The sequence below is a fragment of the Gopherus flavomarginatus genome, chromosome 4 (assembly GCF_025201925.1).
Source record: "Gopherus flavomarginatus isolate rGopFla2 chromosome 4, rGopFla2.mat.asm, whole genome shotgun sequence".
Lineage (NCBI taxonomy): Eukaryota > Metazoa > Chordata > Testudines > Testudinidae > Gopherus > Gopherus flavomarginatus.
In genome coordinates this window covers 15,464,864-15,487,510 of record NC_066620.1, presented here as the reverse complement: position 1 = coordinate 15,487,510, position 22,647 = coordinate 15,464,864, and the positions used below count along the sequence as shown (strand labels likewise).

Sequence of the window (22,647 nt, the reverse complement as noted above, 5' to 3'; positions counted from 1 at the left end):
GAGAATATACAGGAATTTTTGGAACCAAGTCACCCTTGTGCATGACTATCATGAGTAATACTCATACATACACATTCTCTAACCTCACAGCAAGCACATTCTTCACCATTCAGAAAGGTGAAAGAAAGTAAAATACCAGCCAGGAGCACAAAGCAACCCAGTTTACTGGCAACTTGACCCCAAGACAGCTCCAAAAGCAGTTTCACGGCCACAAGTATGGTTAACAATGGTGTCAGTCAGCCAACCCTGAAGCTGTCCAAGAAGCCAGCCAGATACTACTGCTGTAGCAAGAAAAAATACATTATAGAGCTGGCTTCTGGATAATATAGCTCTTAGGCATGTTCTCACCACAGCTGTTGACGATACTGAAGATAAGGAAGGAGAAAAAAGAAATCAGCCTCTTGGCATCACCAAGTCAGTCTTCCAACTACCTAATGACCCACTTTGTTTTGTAAACTCCATTGTCATTTGTAATGGGCGCTCACATAAAGAAACTGTGATTTGTGCATACAAACATCTAATATGAATAAATAAAGAATAAGTCCTTATTTCTATGACTTATAAAGGTTTGTACAGTATATCCAAGTAAGTTTTCCCTATATATGTACATAGGACTACCATTAGAGATAACTAGAAATACACATATATATCACATCACTCCAAAAAGAAAATTAAGCTGTCATGGATTCATAATCTGAGGTGTATTGCCATCATACTGGCCAGTACTGGAGGACAAGGAGGGGATATCATGGCAGAACGAGCAAATATGAAAACTTCACTAGGTAATCTTTTATATTAAAAATGAAAATTTCATTTAGTTAACAACAGACTTCATAAACTGCTTAAATCCTCTTTTTTGCATGTACTTTTACAATGAACCTTTATTCCTTTTCTATTAACAAATGATGTTTAGCTCTTGTAAAGCTCAATTCTTTGTACCTTCGAAGCAGTGTAAAACGCTAAATATAATAAATGATTTTTCCTTCACATGATGGCAACAAAGCATACACTGCTTTTTAGATTGGTAAGAGTTAATTTGCAGTGACTTAACACATGTGTTTGCAGTGTTTCTAATGTTTGTTGTTAGGTTCACCATGTAATTAGTTCTATTGACAAGAAAGCTTACACGCTGAAAAAGGAGAGGTGAAAGAGTGGATAAGAGATGGTAATCCTGCCCCTACTTTGGGCACCTGGAATGTTGAAATTGGGTATTTTTTTTTTTTTTTTTTGAAGATGAGAAGCAATGTGTATAGGAGACACCAAATTACACTAGTTGCCATTATAAAGTTAATGTTTGCCAAGTTTTACCACACAGTGCTATCTGAGATACCACAGATATTTCCTATTTCTAAATTGTGCTAACGCTATATGGTAAATGTAGGTAAATATTGATATTTTAAATAACTACCCCATACCTCCTTTTTGATTCTCTTACTTACAGGACTGGACATTTCAAAGGTTATGAGATTCTCTTACTTACAGGACTGGACATTTCAAAAGTTATGAGAACTAGATGAAATAATCACAGTGAATTTAAGGTTATGAGCTTGATTCTGATCTATGTTACCCCGGCATAAAGTAGAAATGATTCCACTGCTGTCAACAGTGTTAAACCAATGTAAAATCAGTGTCAGTGAGAGCAGAATTAGGCTGAGAAAAACACCAGTGAACTGAAAATGGAGTAAATCTGACTTGGTGACTATTAAAAAAATGTGTGTGTCCACGTGTGCATAGCTAGAGAGGTCCCAGGGTCAGATGGTATTGTTTATGCGCTAATGCTGCTAAAGAAAGAAAGTAAACTTTAGGGAAAATAAAATAATGAAGCCAATTTAAAACAATAGTTTGAACTGACTGTGCTATTCCCTGTACAATTCAATTGTAAAATTAGTGTATGGTTTGAAAAATATAAAATTGGTGATATTATCACATATCTAGTTCTCTAGTGAATTAATTTACAACAATCCCCCCTACTGTACATTAACTCTTTACACAGTAGATACAAAAAATTCTGAAATATAAAATTAGATGCTTTTGAAGGACACTGAGCTCCCTCTGGTGAAGGCATAACAAGTTTATTAAGTAAGCACCACCTCTGGAATTATAATCCCCCCTGGCTTCTTCCACTGAGTTTATTGGTTCAATTTTCATAACCATGAGCATCATTAGGGCAATGCAGTAATTAAGAGTTGTTAGAAAGTGAATTCTCAAACTGCAGATTAGAAAATTAAACTATTTCCTGATTACATATTAATGGAGCACAACAATAGCAGTTGCCATAAGCTTGGAAGGCAACCAAGGGATAAATCTGTGTACTTAATTACCATAAACAATGGCTGCATAGAAATGAAGTTTTATGCACATTCCCTTCTGTAATATGTCTGATATCAGTACACACTTGACAATTCTTGTTCAATTATCTCTATTATTTAATGCGCTGTGAACGGCTCTGTGTAAATAAAATTAACCACCCCAATTACTTTGAATTCATCTAGGGACAACGTAATAAAAAATGTGAAGAATTCTGTATGCCTATTAATCTAAAACATTACAGAAGCTTTCACCAGATTCTCTTGTCTATATTTATTTTGTCTACATTTATTTTAGTGCACTGCTAATTCAATTACATTTACCATCACTGGTCAATCAGCAGCAGCACAGTTTTTGTTATTTCATTAATCCTTATACAGTACCCTAAACATGTTCATCCATTGGCAATGTACAGAATCTCACATAGAAAATACAAGTGTGCATTTACCTGAATTTATGAGCTTGTAGCTAATCAAAAAAACAATTAAAAACTCTTCATACCCTGTGGTCAGATAACAGAATGTTTGATAGCTGTACATTTTTTTCAAGTAGCTGTTTTTGTAATGCATGAGAAAATAGTGACCAAAAAGAGAGTTAGATTAAGGATTTTTAAACTAAGCTTTTTTTTTATTTGTTTTTGTTGTATTATGTGGCAATTCTGCATTTTGATTGGTGCTTAGATACCAAGGCAATAAGCACCTTAAGATCAATACAGTAGATAGAAAGATTTGCAGTGGGGGAAAAGACTATCAGAAGAGGAGACGAAACTACCTTATCCATAACACAGGCTAGGTACAACATGGTTAAGTACGACGCTGAAAAAAAGCAAGATAATCCTGCCATTGTCATCATTTAATGTCAAGTCATTATAATGGGGGAGGAAAGGAAATCAATGATACTAAATTATGTGATTTTTATATGCAATTATACAAATACCCCCTCTTATTTTTGCCTTCATCTAATTACTTTTACCTTCAGCCTTGCCTCTTCTCTCCTACCCTTCCAGAGGCTTGAGCCTTTGTTATAGTATATTTCAGAAGCAGCAGTGGAAAGGCTCTTCTGTAAGTGTAACCATTACAGATATTTAGAGTGTAATCACAGACATGACATCAGCTTATTCAGATTGTGTTTGTGTCACTGAAATGCTGATTTTCCTCACAGTCTTACAATGTACCAATAAACTATATTTCACTGGAATAAGGTCAGATTACCTTTTCATTTTAAGTGCAAAGAGTAAGTATTGCTAATACAGGAAACATGTACACCAAACCAATGATATAAATTACAAAATGTTAATAGACACCTGACTACTCAGATCCAAATATAAGTCAGTCACCTGTAATTTTAATTACTTTTATTTTTAACACACCTCAGAAAAGCGTTATTAGTCAAGCTGATAATAAATGCAAGACCCTATCCTCTCCAAATTTCCTCCCTGGCTGCTGGAAGTTCCATAAACTTCCCTTGGATAGCGGCCAGGGACTCTGCTCTCTATACTGAAAGGGTGCTTCCAGGGCCAGATTAATGAAATCCAGGATCCTAGATGCACCATGACTTGGGTGCCAGGTAAATCCACCCTTGCAGCCCCAACCCCACTAGAGAGCAGGGGCATCCCCTTCCCCTCGGAACTAGCAGAGCCCCTTCCTCTCTCTGGAGATGCAGTGATGGCAGCAGATGGGACACCTGCTCCACTTCTTACCCTAGCAGTTGGGGTATATCTGCTTGGGTGAGTGGGCCAAGCAGGCCTCCTTCTATCACACACAGAATTCTCTGTGGGTGTGGCATTGGCAGTGCATCACTGGAGTTAACACCCCATGCAGCTGAATGGAATGGGGCAGTTCATACTTCTCAGAAATATTGTTTTGGACATCATTGTACTGGATATCCTCGGGTCACATTTTCAAGCCTTTCTTTGCAACATAGATGCCAAAACCTTTCATTTTAAGGCCTTGTCTACACTAAAGAGAAAAGTCGATCTAAGCTACGCAATTTGAGTTATGTGAATAGCGTAACTCAAACAAACATAGCTTAGATCTACTTACTGTGGGGTCCACACTATGTGATGTTGATGGGAGATGCTCTCCCATCGACTCCCCTTACTCTTCTTGATAAAGGTGGAGTACAAGAGTCGATGGGAGAGTGATCGGCGGTCGATTTAGTGAAGACCCACTAAATTGACCGCGATGCATCGATCGCTGCAGCGTCGATCCTCTAGAAAGTGTAGACCAGCCCTAAAGAAAAAGTGAACTGAGATTACAGTCACATACTTCCAGGAGCTGGGATTCAACCCATGGGTAGGTTGCCTATGCTTTATCAATCCTGGGTGATTCTCCTTTGGTAAAAACCATGAATTATTCCACAATCACCAAAGCCTGCACTCTCCAAGGCCCAGTCACTATATCTGACTGAACCAGAGTAAATGTGCCACGGAGACTGCTGCTTGGCGAAAGGTACTGATCCCTCCACTTTAATGACCTGAAGTGTAGGAATGGGAGGCAGATGAATGGCAAATGCATGTTAATCAGCCAGAATGGATATTAAAAGAAGAGGTAGCCTGAATCAGTCTCTCCTTGGCTGAACAATAAAATGTAGCTTGTAGGTAGGAAGACGAAGAATCGCCAGGTGGCCACAAAAAGCACTAACTGTCTGAGATAAAACCGTTGTTCCCTAAAAGGAGGAGGAGGAAAGAGAGCTCTCTTCCTGAAGGACGTCTAATAAAGAACAATGCCAAACTTCATGGAAAAAGGGTAGAAGGCCTAGTCAGTAGCAGAGACAATGGGGACGGGCAAACAATGTCCCTACTTTCTCCACTGGAAGAACCACCAGAAGAGTTACTAGAAAATCCTGTGGGCTGCAATGCCCAGAGTTTACATTAACTCTGCTCTCTTAAGGTGTCTCCTGTATTGACAAATCCAAGCATTAAAAAATCATACTTGCCCCCCAATCATGATATTAAAAAAACAACAACAAATGTGGGGTTATTTTTATTTGCTTTCTGGTTCTGAAACTTTAGAGTACACTTGTTTCATGTTTTCAAGCTTTTCCCCACAGCCATGAGGGCTAGGAACTCACTTTTTAAAAAACGAAAGCTGAGGTTCTCATGCAATCTCTTAAATCTAGAAGCTAGGATTTTAAGAAAAACACCAAATACCAAGACAGAATGAAATGGTGAGAATTGGAAACCCTGTTTTCTCAACATGTGTGCCAGTGGCTAGGATAGAATTTCCACAGCCCACAAAAGATCAACAATCAGCTTCCCTATAGGGATTTTGTACCCTATCAGGTTGTGGTAATTTTTTCTGCAACAGCTCTCAAGTTTTGATCTACAGAGCACTTGCTGGTGGTCCATGGGATGCTGGTTGGTCATTTGGTGCTCATTCTTCTTTCTTGTTTCCAGATTCTCTTGTAGGTGTTCAGAAACTGAAAAAGACAAGCCCGGACACCTGTAAAAAAAGCTGGAAACGAGGCAGAGGAGCAGTCTGCCTAGCTGCTTCCATTAGGGACCACTCCATTAAGAGGAATGGGTGAGGAAAACCAGAGACACTCTTTTGGACAGAGCCACCAACAGGACTGGAGCTGCCAGACACCATCAGAAGGCTCCAGGAGGAGGGGTAGAAGAGAAGCAGGAAGTAGGGAAGTATCTGCAGTGAGGCAATACTAGGAACAGGTGGCAGGGAAGCATGTGCAGGGCAGAACAGAACACAATGGAGCAGAATTTTAAAAGAAGAGCAAAAGGAGATCGTGGCTTTCTCCCCCCCGCCCCAAGACAGTTAACTAAAGACAGTTAACAACACAAACATTTCCCTAATATTATTTGTCTATGTTGGCAATTTCTGTAGCTTCCCCAGGGATATTGTATGATTGGAAGGGGAGATGGGATCTACAGTTTGAAAAAGTTTGAAAACCCTGCTTTAAAGGCTATGAAGGTAAGTGCAGGCAAGAGTCTCTCGTCTTGAAAGGTGTCCTCTCCCTTCCCCTACACATGTATTTGTGCCGTTATACTGAGAAGGCAAATACAGAATTGTCACCCTGCACTAGTCAAATCATTTATGTAAATATAGAACGGCATTACGTAAGGAAGTTTGATAGCAAAATGAAAATAGGCCAAGAATCCAAAAAGAATGTTTCTCAATATAGTTGAACCATTTGTAGCCCTATAGGTAAGGGTGCCCCATCAGCATTCCAATTATAAACCTATACACCTTTGCTATGTAAATCCACTCTATACCACACTTGCCATCTCATACTTACAAAGAAATATTCATTTTGACTTAAGAAGTCCATTTCACTATGTCCAGGACCTGAAGAAGCTAGTAACGATCTCTTTACTTTAAAACTTAGGAAAAATGACTTTTAAAATATTAACAACAAAAACAAGGACTAGGAACAATTAGATTTAAACGAGCTGGCTACCGTGCATGCGAACAGTGCATGTCCAGAGGAGATGCTCTGAGTTCACTTGCCTTTTAAAAATTGTTTTAAGATGCATCTTTTCTGATTCTATAAGGTTTTTTTGAGTAAATAATCTTTGTCTTTCTCTCCCCTACACACAAACAGAATGCACACAAGGGTGTGCGATGGCACATTTATATATTAATTCTATCGTAGCACATAAAGCAGGACTCTCCAGGCACTTATAAAGCCCAGAACTGCTGCCAGATCAGGGTCCTAATTTGAACACTCATATAGGGGGACAGATTCTTTGTGTGTGAACATTTTTTTTAAATTAAAAAACTAACAAAGGTATGTTAGATAATAAACAAATTTAAAAACACCCTACAATTTTGGACAGATATTGCATCCCCATTTCATGCCATGATACTAAATTTAGTTTATTCATCTTTATACAACAGTATAAATTAATAACATCTGACTGAATTTTTAGTTTACCCCAACAAAACCTTGCTTTCCAAGTTAAAGTCAGACCTTACATTCATATTAATATTGTATACATATATAAAGATAACTTAACCACAAAATAATGTGCAGCAATTAACTTTTCTTCCCAAGAGTGTTATCTTCCTAAGGCAGGATCAGTATTTTCTGAATTACAGTAAGTATTATTTATTTTTCAAATACTGAAGTACTATTTGTTCCAAATGGCATGACGCTTTTAAACCTTCCCCATCCATGACGATAATCAGCATTTAATACCAATCTAACATTCACTGCGGATGGGAACTTGCAACCACAATGCATTTTACAAAAACCTGACTATATACTTTAATCCTTTCAACTGCACCTGCAACACAAAGTATTACAGACTTTTAAAAACCTGCTCTCTTGAAAAGAAAAAATAAAAATAAAAAATTGTGCAGCATCAGTAACCAGATAATATTCTCAAATTTCAGTGATCTCGTCAATGGAGCCTTCCCCCATGTACTGTGCTCTGTTTCATGCAGTACATGGCTTTAGCTGGCCAAATCTTTTTTTTTTTTTCTTTTTCCTCTGAATCAGTAGCACAGTGAGGATCTTACTTTTTTTCTTTCTTTTTTTTTTTTTTTTTTAGCAGTGGCATATCAATGAGGCACAGATGTGTATTCCAACTCTGCATGGATGAGCACACTGTTCAATAGTGCTGGCTCACACGGTATCAGGGTAAGTTATCACTTCCCATGAAGGCACTCTTATCACCAGGGCCCAGAGAGGTGGCTGCAAATCGCAGCCTTTTTATTTTCAAGGCAGTTTTGCTGAACATTCAGGCTTCAAAGATTCACACTTCCAAAACTCTATAAGAGTTTGTGAACGCTCAATTTGCCAAAACTGTTTACAGTGTAATTGGGCACCGTACCTGTGTCCATGAGATAGCGAAGGCGCTTCTCCACCAGCGCGGCACGGGTGTCAATTTGCTTTTGCTCATTCTCTAGTGCTGCCAATTCTCCTACAACATACTGACTGGTGTCTTTGAACCCTTTCTGTTAAAGAGAACAAACAAGAAGAAAAAACATCACTTGTAAGTTGCATTTTTCCTTTCCACAAACACTTAGTAAGGCACTTACCTAAACAACCAAATATCCAGCTCACTACCAAAAAGCTAACACTTATATTTTATAAACCTTGCAATTTTGCCAAATATCATTATTTGGATGCACTATTTTTTTTTTTAAAAAGCATGGTTTCCTTAGAGGATATTTCAGTGTCTAGATGTTGATTTTGCTGTTTTAAATGACCTGATTTTTTGAAATTCTGTATAATTTATTTCTAAGTAAGAGCTGTTGTTATATACAACATAGTAAACCTGGAGCAATAATCCAAAGGTACTATTTATATTATTATTTACAGTGATAAGTTACGTGTGATTTCTGTTACATCCAGTTTTTATTTTGTTTTAAACTGCTAACTTTTAGGGGTTGTGTTTTTAGAAAGAACCATCACAAGAACATCATGGTGACAATGCAAAATGTGGGTTTTGGGATTAGAAAAACAAAAACAAACTTCCTTTGTTTTTGCATCTAGTTTCTCTGTGTCAATTCTACTGATGAGGCACACCAGACTAGGCTGTAATGCTTCTTCAGATTTCCCCTACTGCAGGCTATTGCCCTGATAAACAATGATCTGTAAAAGTATTGGTAATTAGTGTAGCCTTGATTCTTATCCTGACAGGTGGTGTCAAAATCCACTGCACAGTCTCTATGATGCAATGGGACTACACACTAGATCTGCTCCTCCTTCCCAGTTTTGTTAATCCCCAACTGCAATGAAGCCCCGTACGTAGACTTTATAAATCACTTTAAAACATTTTCATACCAGAAAAGTTATACAGCACTAAAAAAAGTCAAGTCTGTACTCTGTATCCTACATGTTTCAGCACTGTCTTGAAGGACAATATATACTCGTCCTCATGAATCTCACAAAATGTCCACAAACATCCTCAATGAACAAACCTGACTTACAAAATACACCTCTACCCCGATATAACGTGACCTGATATAACACGAATTTGGATATAATGGGGTAAAGCAGCGTTCCGGGGGGCAGGGCTGCGCACTCCGGTGGATCAAGCCAAGTTCGATACAACATGGTTTCACCTATAACACAGTAAGATTTTTTGGCTCCAGAGGACAGCGTTATATGGAGGTCGAGGTGTAGTTGGATCTCTCACTAGGATGTAGAGAGTGGTCATTCAGTATCCCAAAGTTATTTTCATATGGCCAGATTGAGTTCAACTTCCTTTGGAGCACTATTTTGATTTGGGACATTCTCTTAGGCCCCGTCTACATGTGGGAAGCTGGGGTGTGAATCTACCTCTTGTGAGCCTAGGGCTTGAGCAAAGTACATTAATGAAGTATTAATGTACGTCAGCAGGGTCCACACAGAAAGTTAGTCTGTGACAGGCTAGCAAGAGGTAGATCCACATCCCATCTTGCTGCAAACTAAATGTTTGTATAGATGAGGCTGACATAAAAGGGGTCTTACATAGTGCTGAAACATTATAGTTAGGGTATTTATGCAAAAGAAGTTAGGAGGAAAATACTACTATTTCAGGGATGCCTCCTCCACATTTTCTTCATAATCACCAATAAGCTTTCAGGAATTCTCCCCAAGGCTCTTTGAGACAGTTTTAAGGTTGAGAAGCTTAATACAGATGAGGCTTGTTTTCAGATTCCTCTTGTCCTTTGCAAAGGGATATACCTATAGCCATTATCCTTTGGGGATAGGAGGGGAAAATGCAGGCTCTTTTATCATCTGTATATCCCTATCACTGGCTAACTTGTTGCTGGATTAGTTAGTCAGTCACAACTAATTTGACTGAATTCTTTCAATTGTTTCTCAGTAAATATTGCTGAAAGAGTCGGTACAGCTTCACAATTGTACAATAGGGATAAAAATTATTATAGCTGGATATTACTGCAAATAAAGATAAATTCACTGTGAAGGCTGAGAGGATGGCATAAGTCTCACAACTATATGTAACAAGTCTGGAACTTTAAGATCTTGGGCACCTGGTGAAATAGGCATGTTGTTGCAACACACTGCGGTCACACCAGAAAATAGCATCAGTTCTAAAGGAAACTTTTTTTCACCTGTCTCGTAGCCACAACACAATTAAGGAAAGACAGCCTCCAAGTGGAGTACATGAACAAGAGAATTAGTGTGGGTGAGTTGAAGTGATGTATGATATGTGAAATATATTGCCTTTCAACTACAATGAATTGAAAACAGTATAAAAATGTCACTAATGTCAGCATGCAGAATTGTTCACAATGCCATTAGAAGATGAAAAGAAATGCTGTGTCAGGATGAAATATTCCAAGTGTTCATGTGTATTATCTGCATTTATAATGTGAATTCACTGAGGAAGACCTTACCAGCTTTGCTAAAGCACAGCTATGCTAATAAAGTAGCTGAGAGATTGTTAAGAAGTTAGGTGATTTACTATAGGTATCACAGCATTACAAAAGCTCTAACTGGCACTGAATTGCTTCAGCAAAAAGAATGAACGCATTTAGACAAATTGTGGACAGCAACATATGACCACCATCAAAGACTATGCTGTGCTTCCAGTCAAAAAATTCAGGTTAAAACTTGTTCTTCCTCCTTCTGTCCCGCAGCTGTCATTCAAAAGCAGCTTTCTCCCTGCGGTCTATCAAATATTTCCCTCACAAATCAATTTTACACATGATCAGCCCATACCCCTACTGAGCTGAACCTCCCCGTTAATTAAGTGAAGAAATTACCATATATATTATATTAATGCAAACATCATTCAGCTAGTAATTCACGGCTGATCTGGATAATGGAAAGGTTGAACACCCATTAACCCAAGCCAACAAAATGGGTTGGCTGAGAAATTCTAGCAGGTCTCATGTGACTCTTCCCTCTAACTGCAGCTCTGCGGTATCTGCTATTGTAATAATTAAAATCCTCCCGGTAGATCAATACTGGAATCTCTTTATGGGAAGTGCCCTGATGGAAATGTCTCAAGGAAGCTGGGGCTGTGGAACTCTGAAAAATTCATTTTTTTTTTATCTGACAATTATCACCACACTGCAGACTAATTCAACAGCGCACCCCTCTCACTCTGCTTTGAATGCACTGGAGATTGACATCTAAAAAACCCTAACATCTCATTTTAACAAATAAAGGCACTATTTCCACATACAGCTTGGAATTATCAGCAATCATGAAACCAGACAAAAAATTAATATACATTAAGCACTTCATCTTCTGATGGCTTCCTCTGAGTTTCAGTTATCGCTGCCTTCTCCTCATTTCCTCTCTTTGTATCTTCCTGTATTGATCTTTGCCTTTTCATCTCTTGAAAAAAGGGGAAAGACATGTAAAATTATTATAAAGCTTGATATTTGTGTATTGAAATGTGGACTTACATTATCAGGATTTTAATATATTTATTGTTAAATATTATTAAATCATAAGATGGGAAAACATGTTTTATATTTTCTCCTACCTGGTCGGTTCTCAACATATTGACTGAAAGACTGGAGCTGAGTTTTTCTGACTGTAGAGTCCTTGCTGAACACAACAGGATTTCTAAAACGTTCTGTTGCTTTTTGTAATCGCTCAGCACGATATTCTTCTGTTCCATTCTGTCAGAAAAACAAGACATACAACAGATTCTTTTGTTTACAAATGTGAAATCACACATTGGAAAGGTATGTTTCAATGACAGAACACAATGCGGGATTTGCAGAGAATTTCACAACTCAGATTGCTGTTGTGCGGGATAAAAGTATCAGCTGCTGAAAAAGAAGCAGAGTGATGAACTTTTTTTTGGCGGTGATTGGTTTTGGTTTGTTTGGCATCATCAGGCAGGACTCTGTATTGCTCAACAGCAAGATCTGTTAACTATGACGAATATCTTTCAGTGATGTGGATTTTAAATGACAGATAACTCTTTTACAACTTTAATTTGTCCTGCATGGTATACATTAGTGCCAACCTGCATAATGTATACTCCTAAACTTGATCTATAATCACTTGAAAAGCATGTTGCCTTTAGTCTTTCTTCCTCACAACTCTGCCCAGTAAAGAATTCTATCGTTTTGTATAGTCCCACAGACTTGTATGACAAGAAGAACTAGTTTCTAATTTTATGCCCATTGAGATAAACCACTAATGCTGGATGAAGGCTAAAAGGTAGGATTATAATACTATCCCACTGAACTGCATTTCATCAGCTATAACTTTCCAAAGCCAGATTTGTAAGTAAGCTCTTTACAGCTAAGGAAACTACAATTATCTTTTCCAGAGCTTCCTATGTTAATACTGGTAACAAATTCAAATGGTTCTATCAACATGAAATATCCCAGAAGACTGAACCACTGCAATGTGTGGAAACTGCAGATACCGAGGTGCTGTGTACCAAACAAATATTTCATTTTATACCTAATCTTTTATTATTTTTATTAAGTGTTTTGAAAGTAAATAGGGAAAGGCTAAGATGCATGACTAATAGCTAAGCCTGCTGAATGCTGAAACTGGTTATCAAAAGCTACCAAGACTTTGCCCTTCCTCTGCATTGAGACAATCAGTAATGAGGGAGTTCTCCAATGGCCTATTCTCTAGCCTCGAGGAGGCCTGGGATACAGAATCCTCAAGGGAAGGTAACAGTTTATCCTTTTCCACAAACACAGAATGCCTCATTTATAAACGTGTAAACTGCATTTTATTAAAACACAAATCCAACTCAATGCGGAAAGCTCCATGAGAACAGATGGACACCATACATTCTTTGCAATACCATTTTTAAACTCTTTGTTAAAAAGACGTACACAAAGGCACGCTGTTAAGTTGCACCTTTTGTTGGAGTAACTTAAAAAAAATCAATTAATACAGAAAAGCTTTTATAAAGAAACATCATTTTCATCAGGTTAGCGGATATCAAATTGCCCTAATGAAGGTGCCTGTGTGCCATTTATTGAACTAAGCTTAAAAAAGTATCACTCTCATTAGATGCATGTTTTTCCAGAGGTATGTTTTTGGGCTGTTATGATTCTGGTTTTAAATAAAAGGTGGCTTTCTGTTGTTAGGACAATAGATATTTGAAGTCTGAACTCAAGTCTTTACCAAAATAAACAAACAAGGCTAATTTTTTAGGCCTGGCAACATGTTAAAATATCAGTGCGATTAGCAAGTAAATCCCATTTTAAGAAACCTTTTTATGACTAGGGACTTCTGCCACTTTACAAATGTATTCCTCTAAGCCCACTAATTCAGTTAGCCTTTTCAATCCATTGTATTATTCTTGGGCCAGCTTCATTTTGCATTAAATCCACTGCAGAAAGCTAAATTGAACGCAAAAATCAGACTTGATCCAGGCTTCCTTTTGTTCAAAGATAGAGACCGAAAGTCCTCTACTGCTGCCACACACTTTCATCACCAATTTATAGGAACCGACAGTGTAAGGGAAAAGCAATGAAAGTCATTGTTTTGGGACTTCAAAGCATCTCTGTATCTGGGGAAGGAAATCCTTTCAGTCAGCAGTGCTGTCCCCACAGTCTGCAGGTGGGTGAAAAGTTATACACAACTGGAAGTGCCCCAAAGCCATAGAGATATTAATGACATGCACAGGGTATTTTTTATTTAGTTATAATAACATAAAAGGGCCTAATTAAGAAAATAAAATGGAAAACTCATATGTATGTACTTTATGTTAAAATGGTGTACATTAAAGATTGACAAAACATGCAGCGTATATACTTGTCTTAAAATTCATTTTTCTCAGACTCACTCACTTCCAGATTACACAGACTTCTATATATTTTTACAACATAATACATTCTAGTTTTGGTTGAGCAAAACAGGTGGTGAGACTTGAAAGGGAAGAAAAATACGTGGTGTCCAATTTTGCTCTTACTGCAGTCAATGAGAATTTTGCCACTGACTCTTCCTATGCCTTCATTTCAGATTTAAGTGGTAAGCTGAACAGTAAGAATTTAGAGGTGTTTGTACAGACCTCACGATTATGCCAGCCAATTACAGTTATAGCTATAGTATGGCTAAAAAAAATCATAATATAAACAGAAAATGTGTTGATTGATGCGTAGAAGAACCCCACTGCACTGCAAACTCTGCAACTGCACTGCCCAGCAGATTCTCCGCATTTCTTACTGTGATGGATTTGATAAGAAATTATTTTCCTCATCATAAAATGCAAACCAGAAATCAGAACACACAGGTACAGAGATAAAAGCATTAATCAAAACTTACCTTAATGTCTTGCTCTGAGCTATCAGTTACAGCTTTCTGAGCAGCACTGAAGAGTGAATTTGCCACCTGTGGCTGAGCTTCTAGGAGCTTCCTCAGCTTCAAATCCACCAACTTACTGTTTTGTTCTGCTAAATATGCAAATACCACGTACAACAGAGTGAGATGCATTTAAATGGAGAGTTGCTACAACAATGTATCAGTTTAATAGAATTCATAGTACTATCATTTTAAACTAAAAAGTGAAAACTGAGGAGAAAAAGATCTTTAAAGCACATATTGAACTAGATCTGTATGTGTTACACATACAAACATCTCCCAAGTTTTCTCAAAAACATACATTAAAGAAAGTTAGAACTTGGTTCTGCACCATCAAGTACAGCTTGTACTATGTTATAAAGTAGTGAACGATAAACACATGAACTTCACAAAATGTTAAGTTCCTCTCAGCTAGTACACATACTCTGGCTTCTCTTTTGGATATATAAAAACTATTAGAGAAGAATTTATTTTAAGATGGAATATTAAAAATTCATCAGCTATTTTAGGTTCTGATAAATTAATATTCTTTGTAAACTTGAATGGTTAACACAAGATTCCTTGGGCACAGCTTCTCAACTTTAAAACCAGAGTGACAACAAAGCCATCTTTCTAGTAATGTTTGTTATAAATTATGGAATATAATGGAGTTAGGAGTGAAATCAAATACATTTATTACTTCATAAAAAAATAAAATCTTCAGAAGCCTCATCCAAACCCCCAGTGAAGTCACTGGAAAAATTCCTATGGCTTTGCATCGGGGCTCATATGTACAATATTTCACTTCCCATTAATGCTTATTTGACCACATGCAAAGTATATAGTGTTTTGTATGTGAGTAGTGTGTGCACGTACACACCCCCACCCCAACCATACATATGACCACACACATATTTGAGAGAGAGAGAGATTAATAGAATATATTACAATTTTGTGAGCTACAGTCACACTGGTAGGGAGCAGAAGGTGCATCACCTGGAGGCATTATGCATGCAAGTCGTGCATGGGGTGAACACACTGCAAAACAGCACTTGCTACATGTGTTCTACAGATGTACCTTGCACTCCAAACTGCAGTCCTGTACTCACAAGCTAGAATGCAGGAAGGAGTAGTCAAATTAATTTCCTAACCGCACTCCTTCTAAGGCTTGGAGTTCTGTGAACAATGTTGGACATCCTGTTCCTCAAAATATTCCTGGGGAGTTAACAACCAAATATCTGCCTGCCTCCTACAGAGACATGATGTGACGGGGTGTGATGAAGGACAGCTTCGCTCTTCTCTGGCACACCGATGCACGGTGGCTATAAGTTAGCCTAACATATGAGTGCACACACATACACACTGGCTTATACACAAACACCATGCAATATTTGTAATACACAGATGTTCACGTTTTATAAAATACATTCACAGCAGCACACGGTAGCGGCAGTAACAAATATTGATGCAGGATTTAAAATCAACAACTTCCACATTTCAAAAAGAAGTTCTCAAACCAGTTTCCTTTTACTTCATTTATGGATTCTGCCTAAAATTCTATGGAAAGAAGAAGGGTTCAGCAGGTAACAAATTCATTAATCAAGTCACCGAAGATCTCAAATAGACAGGACTCTTTGGGTGTTCATCCCATCCACCTGTCTCCAGTAGGATCTCTCTCTTAGAAAAATGGTTCGCAGAAAGAAAGGTTGGAGAATCACTAGGTTAGGAGACATACCATAAATAATCAATTCCTAATTGTCTTCTCCTCCCAAGTATAAAGAAGTAACTCACCTTGTGCAATAATGATGGTTCTTCGAGATGTGTCCCTATGAGTGCTCTACTGTAGGTGTGCTTATGTCCCTGAGCTACAGATCAGAGAACTTCAGTAGCAGGCTCCATTAGGCCCACACATGCGCTGTCCTCCCTCATACTGTGCCACGAGACTAGTCAGCACGCATGGGCTAATCCCCCTCAATTCCTACACTGCCACAGAGTCACTGACAAGAACTCCGAAGTAGAGAGGAGGTGGGTGGATTATGGAGCACCCACAGTGACCATTCTTGAAGAAGGCGACGGATGAGATCAATCTTATGGCATGTGTACAAACTGAATATGGAAGGGTCATGTTGCTAATTTGGTAGCACTGTCTGATGCAGTTCGGAACCCACTTAGTGAGCCTTTGGTTTGATATTGCTGAGTCCTTGGATCTTTCCACAATGGAGAAGGGAAGTCTAGGACAGTGGTCTCCAAACCTTTTGCCCCACCACTCCCTTACCTGATTCACGCCCCCCTGGGAGCTGTGACTGGGGGCTGGGGCTGGGAGCAGGCCTGTGGTCAAGGCCCAAGGCTGCAGTGGGAGTGGGGCAGGCACTGCAGCTGGGGCCTTGGCCAGGAGCGAGGCCACAGTTGGGGCCAGGAACTGGAGCTAGGGGCCCCAGTTGGAAGCAGAGCCCCGGCCAGGAGTGGGGCTGGACCGCTGGGGCCAGAATGGAGCTGGGGGCAGACTGCTCCCTCCCAGCCTCCTGGGGGCTGGCCTGGGCCCCTCTGTGCCCCACAAATGTTCCTCTGTGCCCCCTTAGGTCACACCCCACAGTTTGGGGACCACTGGTCTAGGGGACTTCCTGAAGGCCCTCATCCTGTCAAGGTAGAAGGCCAGGACTCTCCTGATGTCGAGGGTATAAAGTATAGCCTCCCTGTTGCCTTGGTGAGGCATGGGGTAGAAGACTGGAAGGTGAATTAATTGATTCACGTGATATAGAGCAGTTACCTTGGGGATGAATTTTGGATGTGCCCTGAGCATAATCCGGAAAGAATACTGTGTAGCGGGGATGTGCCATTAGGGCTGCTATCTCTCCTATTCTTCTGGATGAGATAATCGCTATGAAGAACACCATTTTCATTGATATATATCAAAAGATTTAGCTGATAGATGTCAAAAGTCAGCCCTTTCAATACTAGGTTTAGATCTTACATGGGGGTAGGAAGTGGAGGCTGAGGCTCAGTGGGAGGAAGTAGACAAAGGTGTTCTTGATCACTCTCAACTCGAGGAGATTGATGTGGAGGGATATCTCTGCAGGCAATCATTTGCCTTGTGTCATGAGGCCATTTAAATGCATGCCCTGCCCTGTATGTGATGCACTGGTGCTAAGGAGTGACGATGGTAATGTCTGCGAGAAGGGGATCCCTTTGCACACATTTATTTTATTAAACCCTTGAGGAAACATTTTGTGGTTGGGTCTGACAGCACTGAGTACCCCTCTACACGTTGGTGAAAAGCTGTGATAGCTGCTAGATGGACCCTAAGAAAGCTTAGGGATAGTTCTGACTTTTTAAGGGTCAGACCATGGTCTAGAATGTGTGGAAGAGACATGGATGTTGGGACATGCACTGAATCTGAAACCTCAACCATTTCTGCAGGTAAGTGTGTCATGTGGAGGACTTCTTACTGTGGAATAGAACCTCTTGTACTTCCCTGGAGCAGGAGCTCTCTAGCTGCTGGAACCACCTTTGAGGAGCCATGCTTTGAGGGAGAGAATCCCCAGGTTGGGATGCAGATTATGCCCTTTGTCCTGTGAGAGGAGGTGCGGAATAGCTAGGAGGGAGATTGATGGGCATGTTGCGAGCTGTGCCAAGCCAGGGTCCTAGGTCTGTCTTGGCCAGGTAGGAGCGACCAGAATGACATGAGTGCCGTTCCTTTTTATTTTTAATAGGACCTTCAGAAGTAGAGGAAATGGAGGGAAGATGTAAGGAAGGTCCCCATCCCATGGGAAAAGAAGGGCATTGCCCAGGGTGTGCTGTTCCATCCCTGCTGTGGAGCAGGAGCATGGACATTTCTTGTTCTGGTAAGTGGCAAACAGGTCTATGGATGGTGATCTCCATCACGTGACAAGGTCATGAAGCACAAACGGATGTATCTCCGACTCGCAACTGAGATTGTCTACTACTGAGTTCTGTGTGCTGGGAGGAAACCCGTGGACAGGGTGATGTCATGGGAGATGCACTAGTTAAATAATGTCATTGCTTCCTCACATAGGGAGGGTGACCTGATCCCCCTTACCTATTAATGTAGTACATGTATGCTATATTGTCTCTTAAGATCTTTGTATAGGATCCTGCAATCAGCGGGAGGAAGTGGACACAGGTGTTCTTGACCGCTCTCAACTCGAGGAGATTGATGTGGAGGGATATCTCTGCAGGCAACCATTTGCCTTGTGTCAAGAGGCCATTTAAATGCATGCCCTGCCCTGTGTGTGATGCATTGGTGCTAAGGAGCGACGATGGTGATGTCTGCGAGAAGGGGATCCTTTTGCACACATTGGCCAGGTCCTTCCACCAATCTAAGGAGTTTCTGATCCTGATAGGGGTTTGTCCAACCTGTCCCTATTTGGTCTGAAAACCAAACTGAACCACTGTTGGAGGCATCACATGTGGAGTCTGGCATGCGGTATCACTGCCATGCCTGCTGCCGTATGTCCCAAGAGTTGGAGGTGGAGCCTGGCCGGTACTTGTGGGTTGCATTGAACATTGTCTATGAGTGAAACCAGGGATAGGAATCTTTGTTGGAGGTTAGGAGGGCTTTAGTCTGTAGGGCTTTAGTCAGGTCAGCCCCTATGAATTCCAGGCATTGCTCTGCAGTGCGTGTTGACTTCTGGGTGTTGATCTGTAGACCCAGTTCTGTGAACTAGTGTATTGTAGTATCAATGACTTGGTGAGCCTCCTTGAGAGATTGGGTTCTAAGGATACAATCGTCCGGGTATGGGTAAATGATTATCCTTAGTGAGCGTAAATGAGCAGCTACCACTGAGAGAATTGTGGAAAATGCTCTAGGGGTCGATGAGAGCTCGAAGGGGAGGACTCTGTATTGGTAATGATCATGTCCCAGAGTGAACCTGAGAAATCGTCTGTGAGTTAGTAGGATCAAGATGTGAAATCAGACGTCCTGGAGGTCAAGAATCAAAAACCAGTCTACCAGTTCCAAGGCTGGAATGATCATTGATAAGGTGACCATCTTGTGCTTCTGAGCCTTGACAAACTTGTTGAAAGCTCTGAGGTCCAACAGGGCTCTCCAACCTCCCTTCCTAGGGGCATTAGAGTAGAATCCCTTGCCTCATAGATGTTGAGGTAGTGGTTCTATAGCTCCTAACCTACTCCTGCAGCAGTAAATTTCAGTGAAAAGAGTCTTTCAAGAGGGATGGGGAAGGGTGTTGTGGAGGGGGTAGGGAGGTGAAATGGATGGAGTACCTGGATGGGACGATATGTAAGACCCATTGGTCTAATGTTATGCATTCCTAGGCACTGCAAAATGTTGCCAGTCGGTAAGCAAATAGGTGTACAATGATGTTGGTTGTATCAGTTGGGGGTCTTGTGGTGCCTCAACCTGCCCATCAAAAGTGGAACTTAGATACTGGGGGTTGGGATGAAGGTTGTGGGCTCGACAGCTTGCATTTTGGGAATATCTCTTTCTTTCTTTGTGGCTTGTAATGGCGCTGAGGTTTGTATTGAGCTGCATATCACCTATGCTAGGATTGAGGACTAAATTGTCTCTCCTGTCCGGGTGTATAGATTCCCAGCAACCTGATGGTAGCCCTGAAATCCTTCAGCGTATGAAGGGAAGCGTTGGTCTTTTCGGCAAAGAGCTTTTTGCCCTTGAAGGGAAGATCTTACACTGTAAACTGAACCTCTTTCAGCAATCTCAACAAGTGGAGTCACGATGCCCATCACAGCACCACCGCCATTGAGAAGGACATGGCTGGTCTGTTGGTGGCGTCAAAGGCCAATTGTAGTAATGTTTCTGCCACTAGGTGCCCTTCCTGTATGATGGCCTAGAAGGATTCCCAATGTACCTCTGGCAGTTTTTCAATAAAATCATTAAGTTTATTATAATTTGTGCAATCGTATTTGGCCATGAGCACCTGACAGTTGGCAATATGGAAGTGTAAGGTGACGAGGAATACACCTTTCTACTGAAAAGATCAAGATGCTTCCAATTCCTGTCATAGGGCATAGCTTTGGACTGGTGTTGTCAGACATGGGAATTGACAGTGTCCACAATGATGGAATTGTGTGGAGGGTGGGAAAAGAGGAATTGCGATTCCTTGCTGAGGACATAACATTTTTTGTCCACACATTTGCAATTTGGCACCACCAATGCTGGGGTTTTGCACATTGTTTTTGCCAGGTATAAAATTGCTTCATTTATTAGGAGGGCAATCTTTGAGGAAGATGAAAAGTGGAGAATATCAAGAAGCTGATAGTGGGTGTCCTTGACCTCCTGTAGTGGTATGTGGAGGGTGTCCGCCACCCTCTTCGCCAGCTCTTGGAAAAGATGGAACTTGTCTGCCAGAAATGATTGGGGAGGCATGATGGCTTTGTCCAGAGAAGAGGAGGACATGGTCTTTAATGTTATTTCCTCTTCAGGACCGGCTTCCTGTTCCTCTATCTCCTGAAGCCGTTCCAAGGCCCTGGATGCTGTGGCCAAGGGTGTGTACCTGGAGGTTCTCAGGTGAGGCTTGAAGCTCGAGAAGCAGGCTGTCAGTGTGCAACCCAAAGGTTCCAATATGGCCATTCTGGTGGCTTAGGGCCTGGTGGAAGTACTCACAGGTGGGGGGGAGGGATAGCTCAGTGGTTTGAGCATTGGCCTGCTAAACCCAGGGTTGTGAGTTCAACCATTGAGGGGGCCATTTAGGGATTTGGGGATTGGTCCTGCTTTGAGCAGGGGGTTGGACTAGATGATCTCTTGAGGTCCCTTCCAACCCTAATGATTCTGTGATTTGCGGGTACATTCTCAGGCCTTGTTGGCAGTGGGTCTCATATGGAGCTTGGGAGGAGTACTGTGAGACCATCTCCTCTGACTCATTATCTCACAGACTTTAAAGTCAGAAGGGACCATTATGATCATCTAGTCTGACCTCATGCACAATGCAGGCCACAGAATCTCACCCATCCACTTCAATAACAACCCCCTAACCTATGTCTGAGTTACTGAAGTCCTCAAATTGTGGTTTGAAGACCTCAAGCTGCAGAGAATCCTCCAGCAAGTGACCCGTGCCCTCATGCTGCAGAGGAAGGTAAAAAATCTCCAGGGCCTCTGCCAGTTTACCCTGGAGGAAAATTCCTTCCTGACCCCAAATATGGCCATCAGTTAAACCCTGAGCATGTGGGCAAGACTCACCAGCCAGCAACCAGGAAAGAATTCTCTATAGTAACTGAGATTCCATCCCATCACAGACTACTGGGCATACTTACCTGCTGATAATTAAAGGTCAATTGCCCAATTAATTGCCAAAATTAGGCTATCCCATCATACCATCCCCTCCATAAACTTATCAAGCTTAATCTTAAAGTCAGACAGGTCTTTTGCCCCCACTACACCCCTTGGAAGGCTGCTCCAGAACTTCACTCCTCTCATGGTTAGAAACGTTCCTCTAATTTCAAGTCTAAACTTCCTAGTGTCCAGTTTATAGCCATTTGTTCTTGTGTCCACATTGGTACTAAGATTAAATAATTGCTCTCCCTCCCTAATATTTATCCCTCTGATATATTTATAAAGAGCAATCATATCCCTCCTGAACCTTCTTTTGGTTAGGCTAAACAAGCCAAGCTCTTTGAGTCTCCTTTCATAAGACAGGTTTTCCATTCCTTGGATCATCCTAGTAGCCTGTCTCTGAATCTGTTCCAAGACAGCAGAGGGGCATGGCATGGCTGCGGGAATATCCTCTGTGTTCGGTAAAAGATCGGTGCCACAATGTATGCTGAGGTCTCTGATTTGGTGGAATTCAGCCAGTGCAGAACGTCCTACTGTCGGGAGCGGGGGCTGTGGAGACCTAGTCTGCACTGATCTCTCCGGTGCTGGGTGAACTGCTGCTGGTAGTGCTGAGGCCAACTCATGTACTAGGACCGTCTTCTTAGAGTGCTTACTTAGTACTAAGGGACAAGAAGACTTGGTGCCCATGCCCATAGGTTCTGTGGGCCTGTCAGCAGTACCAGGAGCCGATGGCCATTGTGAGGCATGGACGCCAGACTGAGATGGTCGCGGTGCTGAAGATACCAAGTGAGATGGCAATTGTTTGCAGCTATCTCTGGGGTTACTTAGAGAACTTGTGAGAGGGGTCCCAGGCCTACTACTTCGACACACTTCTCTGAGATGTCAAAGAT

The 22,647-nt window shown here is 40.9% G+C and overlaps 1 protein-coding gene across 12 annotated transcripts in view; it reads right to left on the bottom strand.

Annotated features, from left to right (window-relative positions):
* EHBP1 (EH domain binding protein 1) overlaps window positions 1-22,647 on the bottom strand; it is a 282,634-nt gene that overhangs the window by 32,921 nt on the left and 227,066 nt on the right. For 6 of the 12 annotated variants that reach the window (XM_050952010.1, XM_050952015.1, XM_050952021.1 and 3 more), the window contains 4 exons: window positions 14,479-14,606; window positions 11,717-11,855; window positions 11,459-11,565; window positions 8,099-8,222 (listed from right to left, as the gene is read on the bottom strand). In XM_050952010.1, coding sequence (XP_050807967.1) covers window positions 8,099-8,222; window positions 11,459-11,565; window positions 11,717-11,855; window positions 14,479-14,606 — 498 coding nt within the window. The remainder of the gene's footprint in view (window positions 1-8,098; window positions 8,223-11,458; window positions 11,566-11,716; window positions 11,856-14,478; window positions 14,607-22,647) is intronic. The other 6 variants (XM_050952011.1, XM_050952016.1, XM_050952013.1 and 3 more) reach the window with 1 other exon arrangement.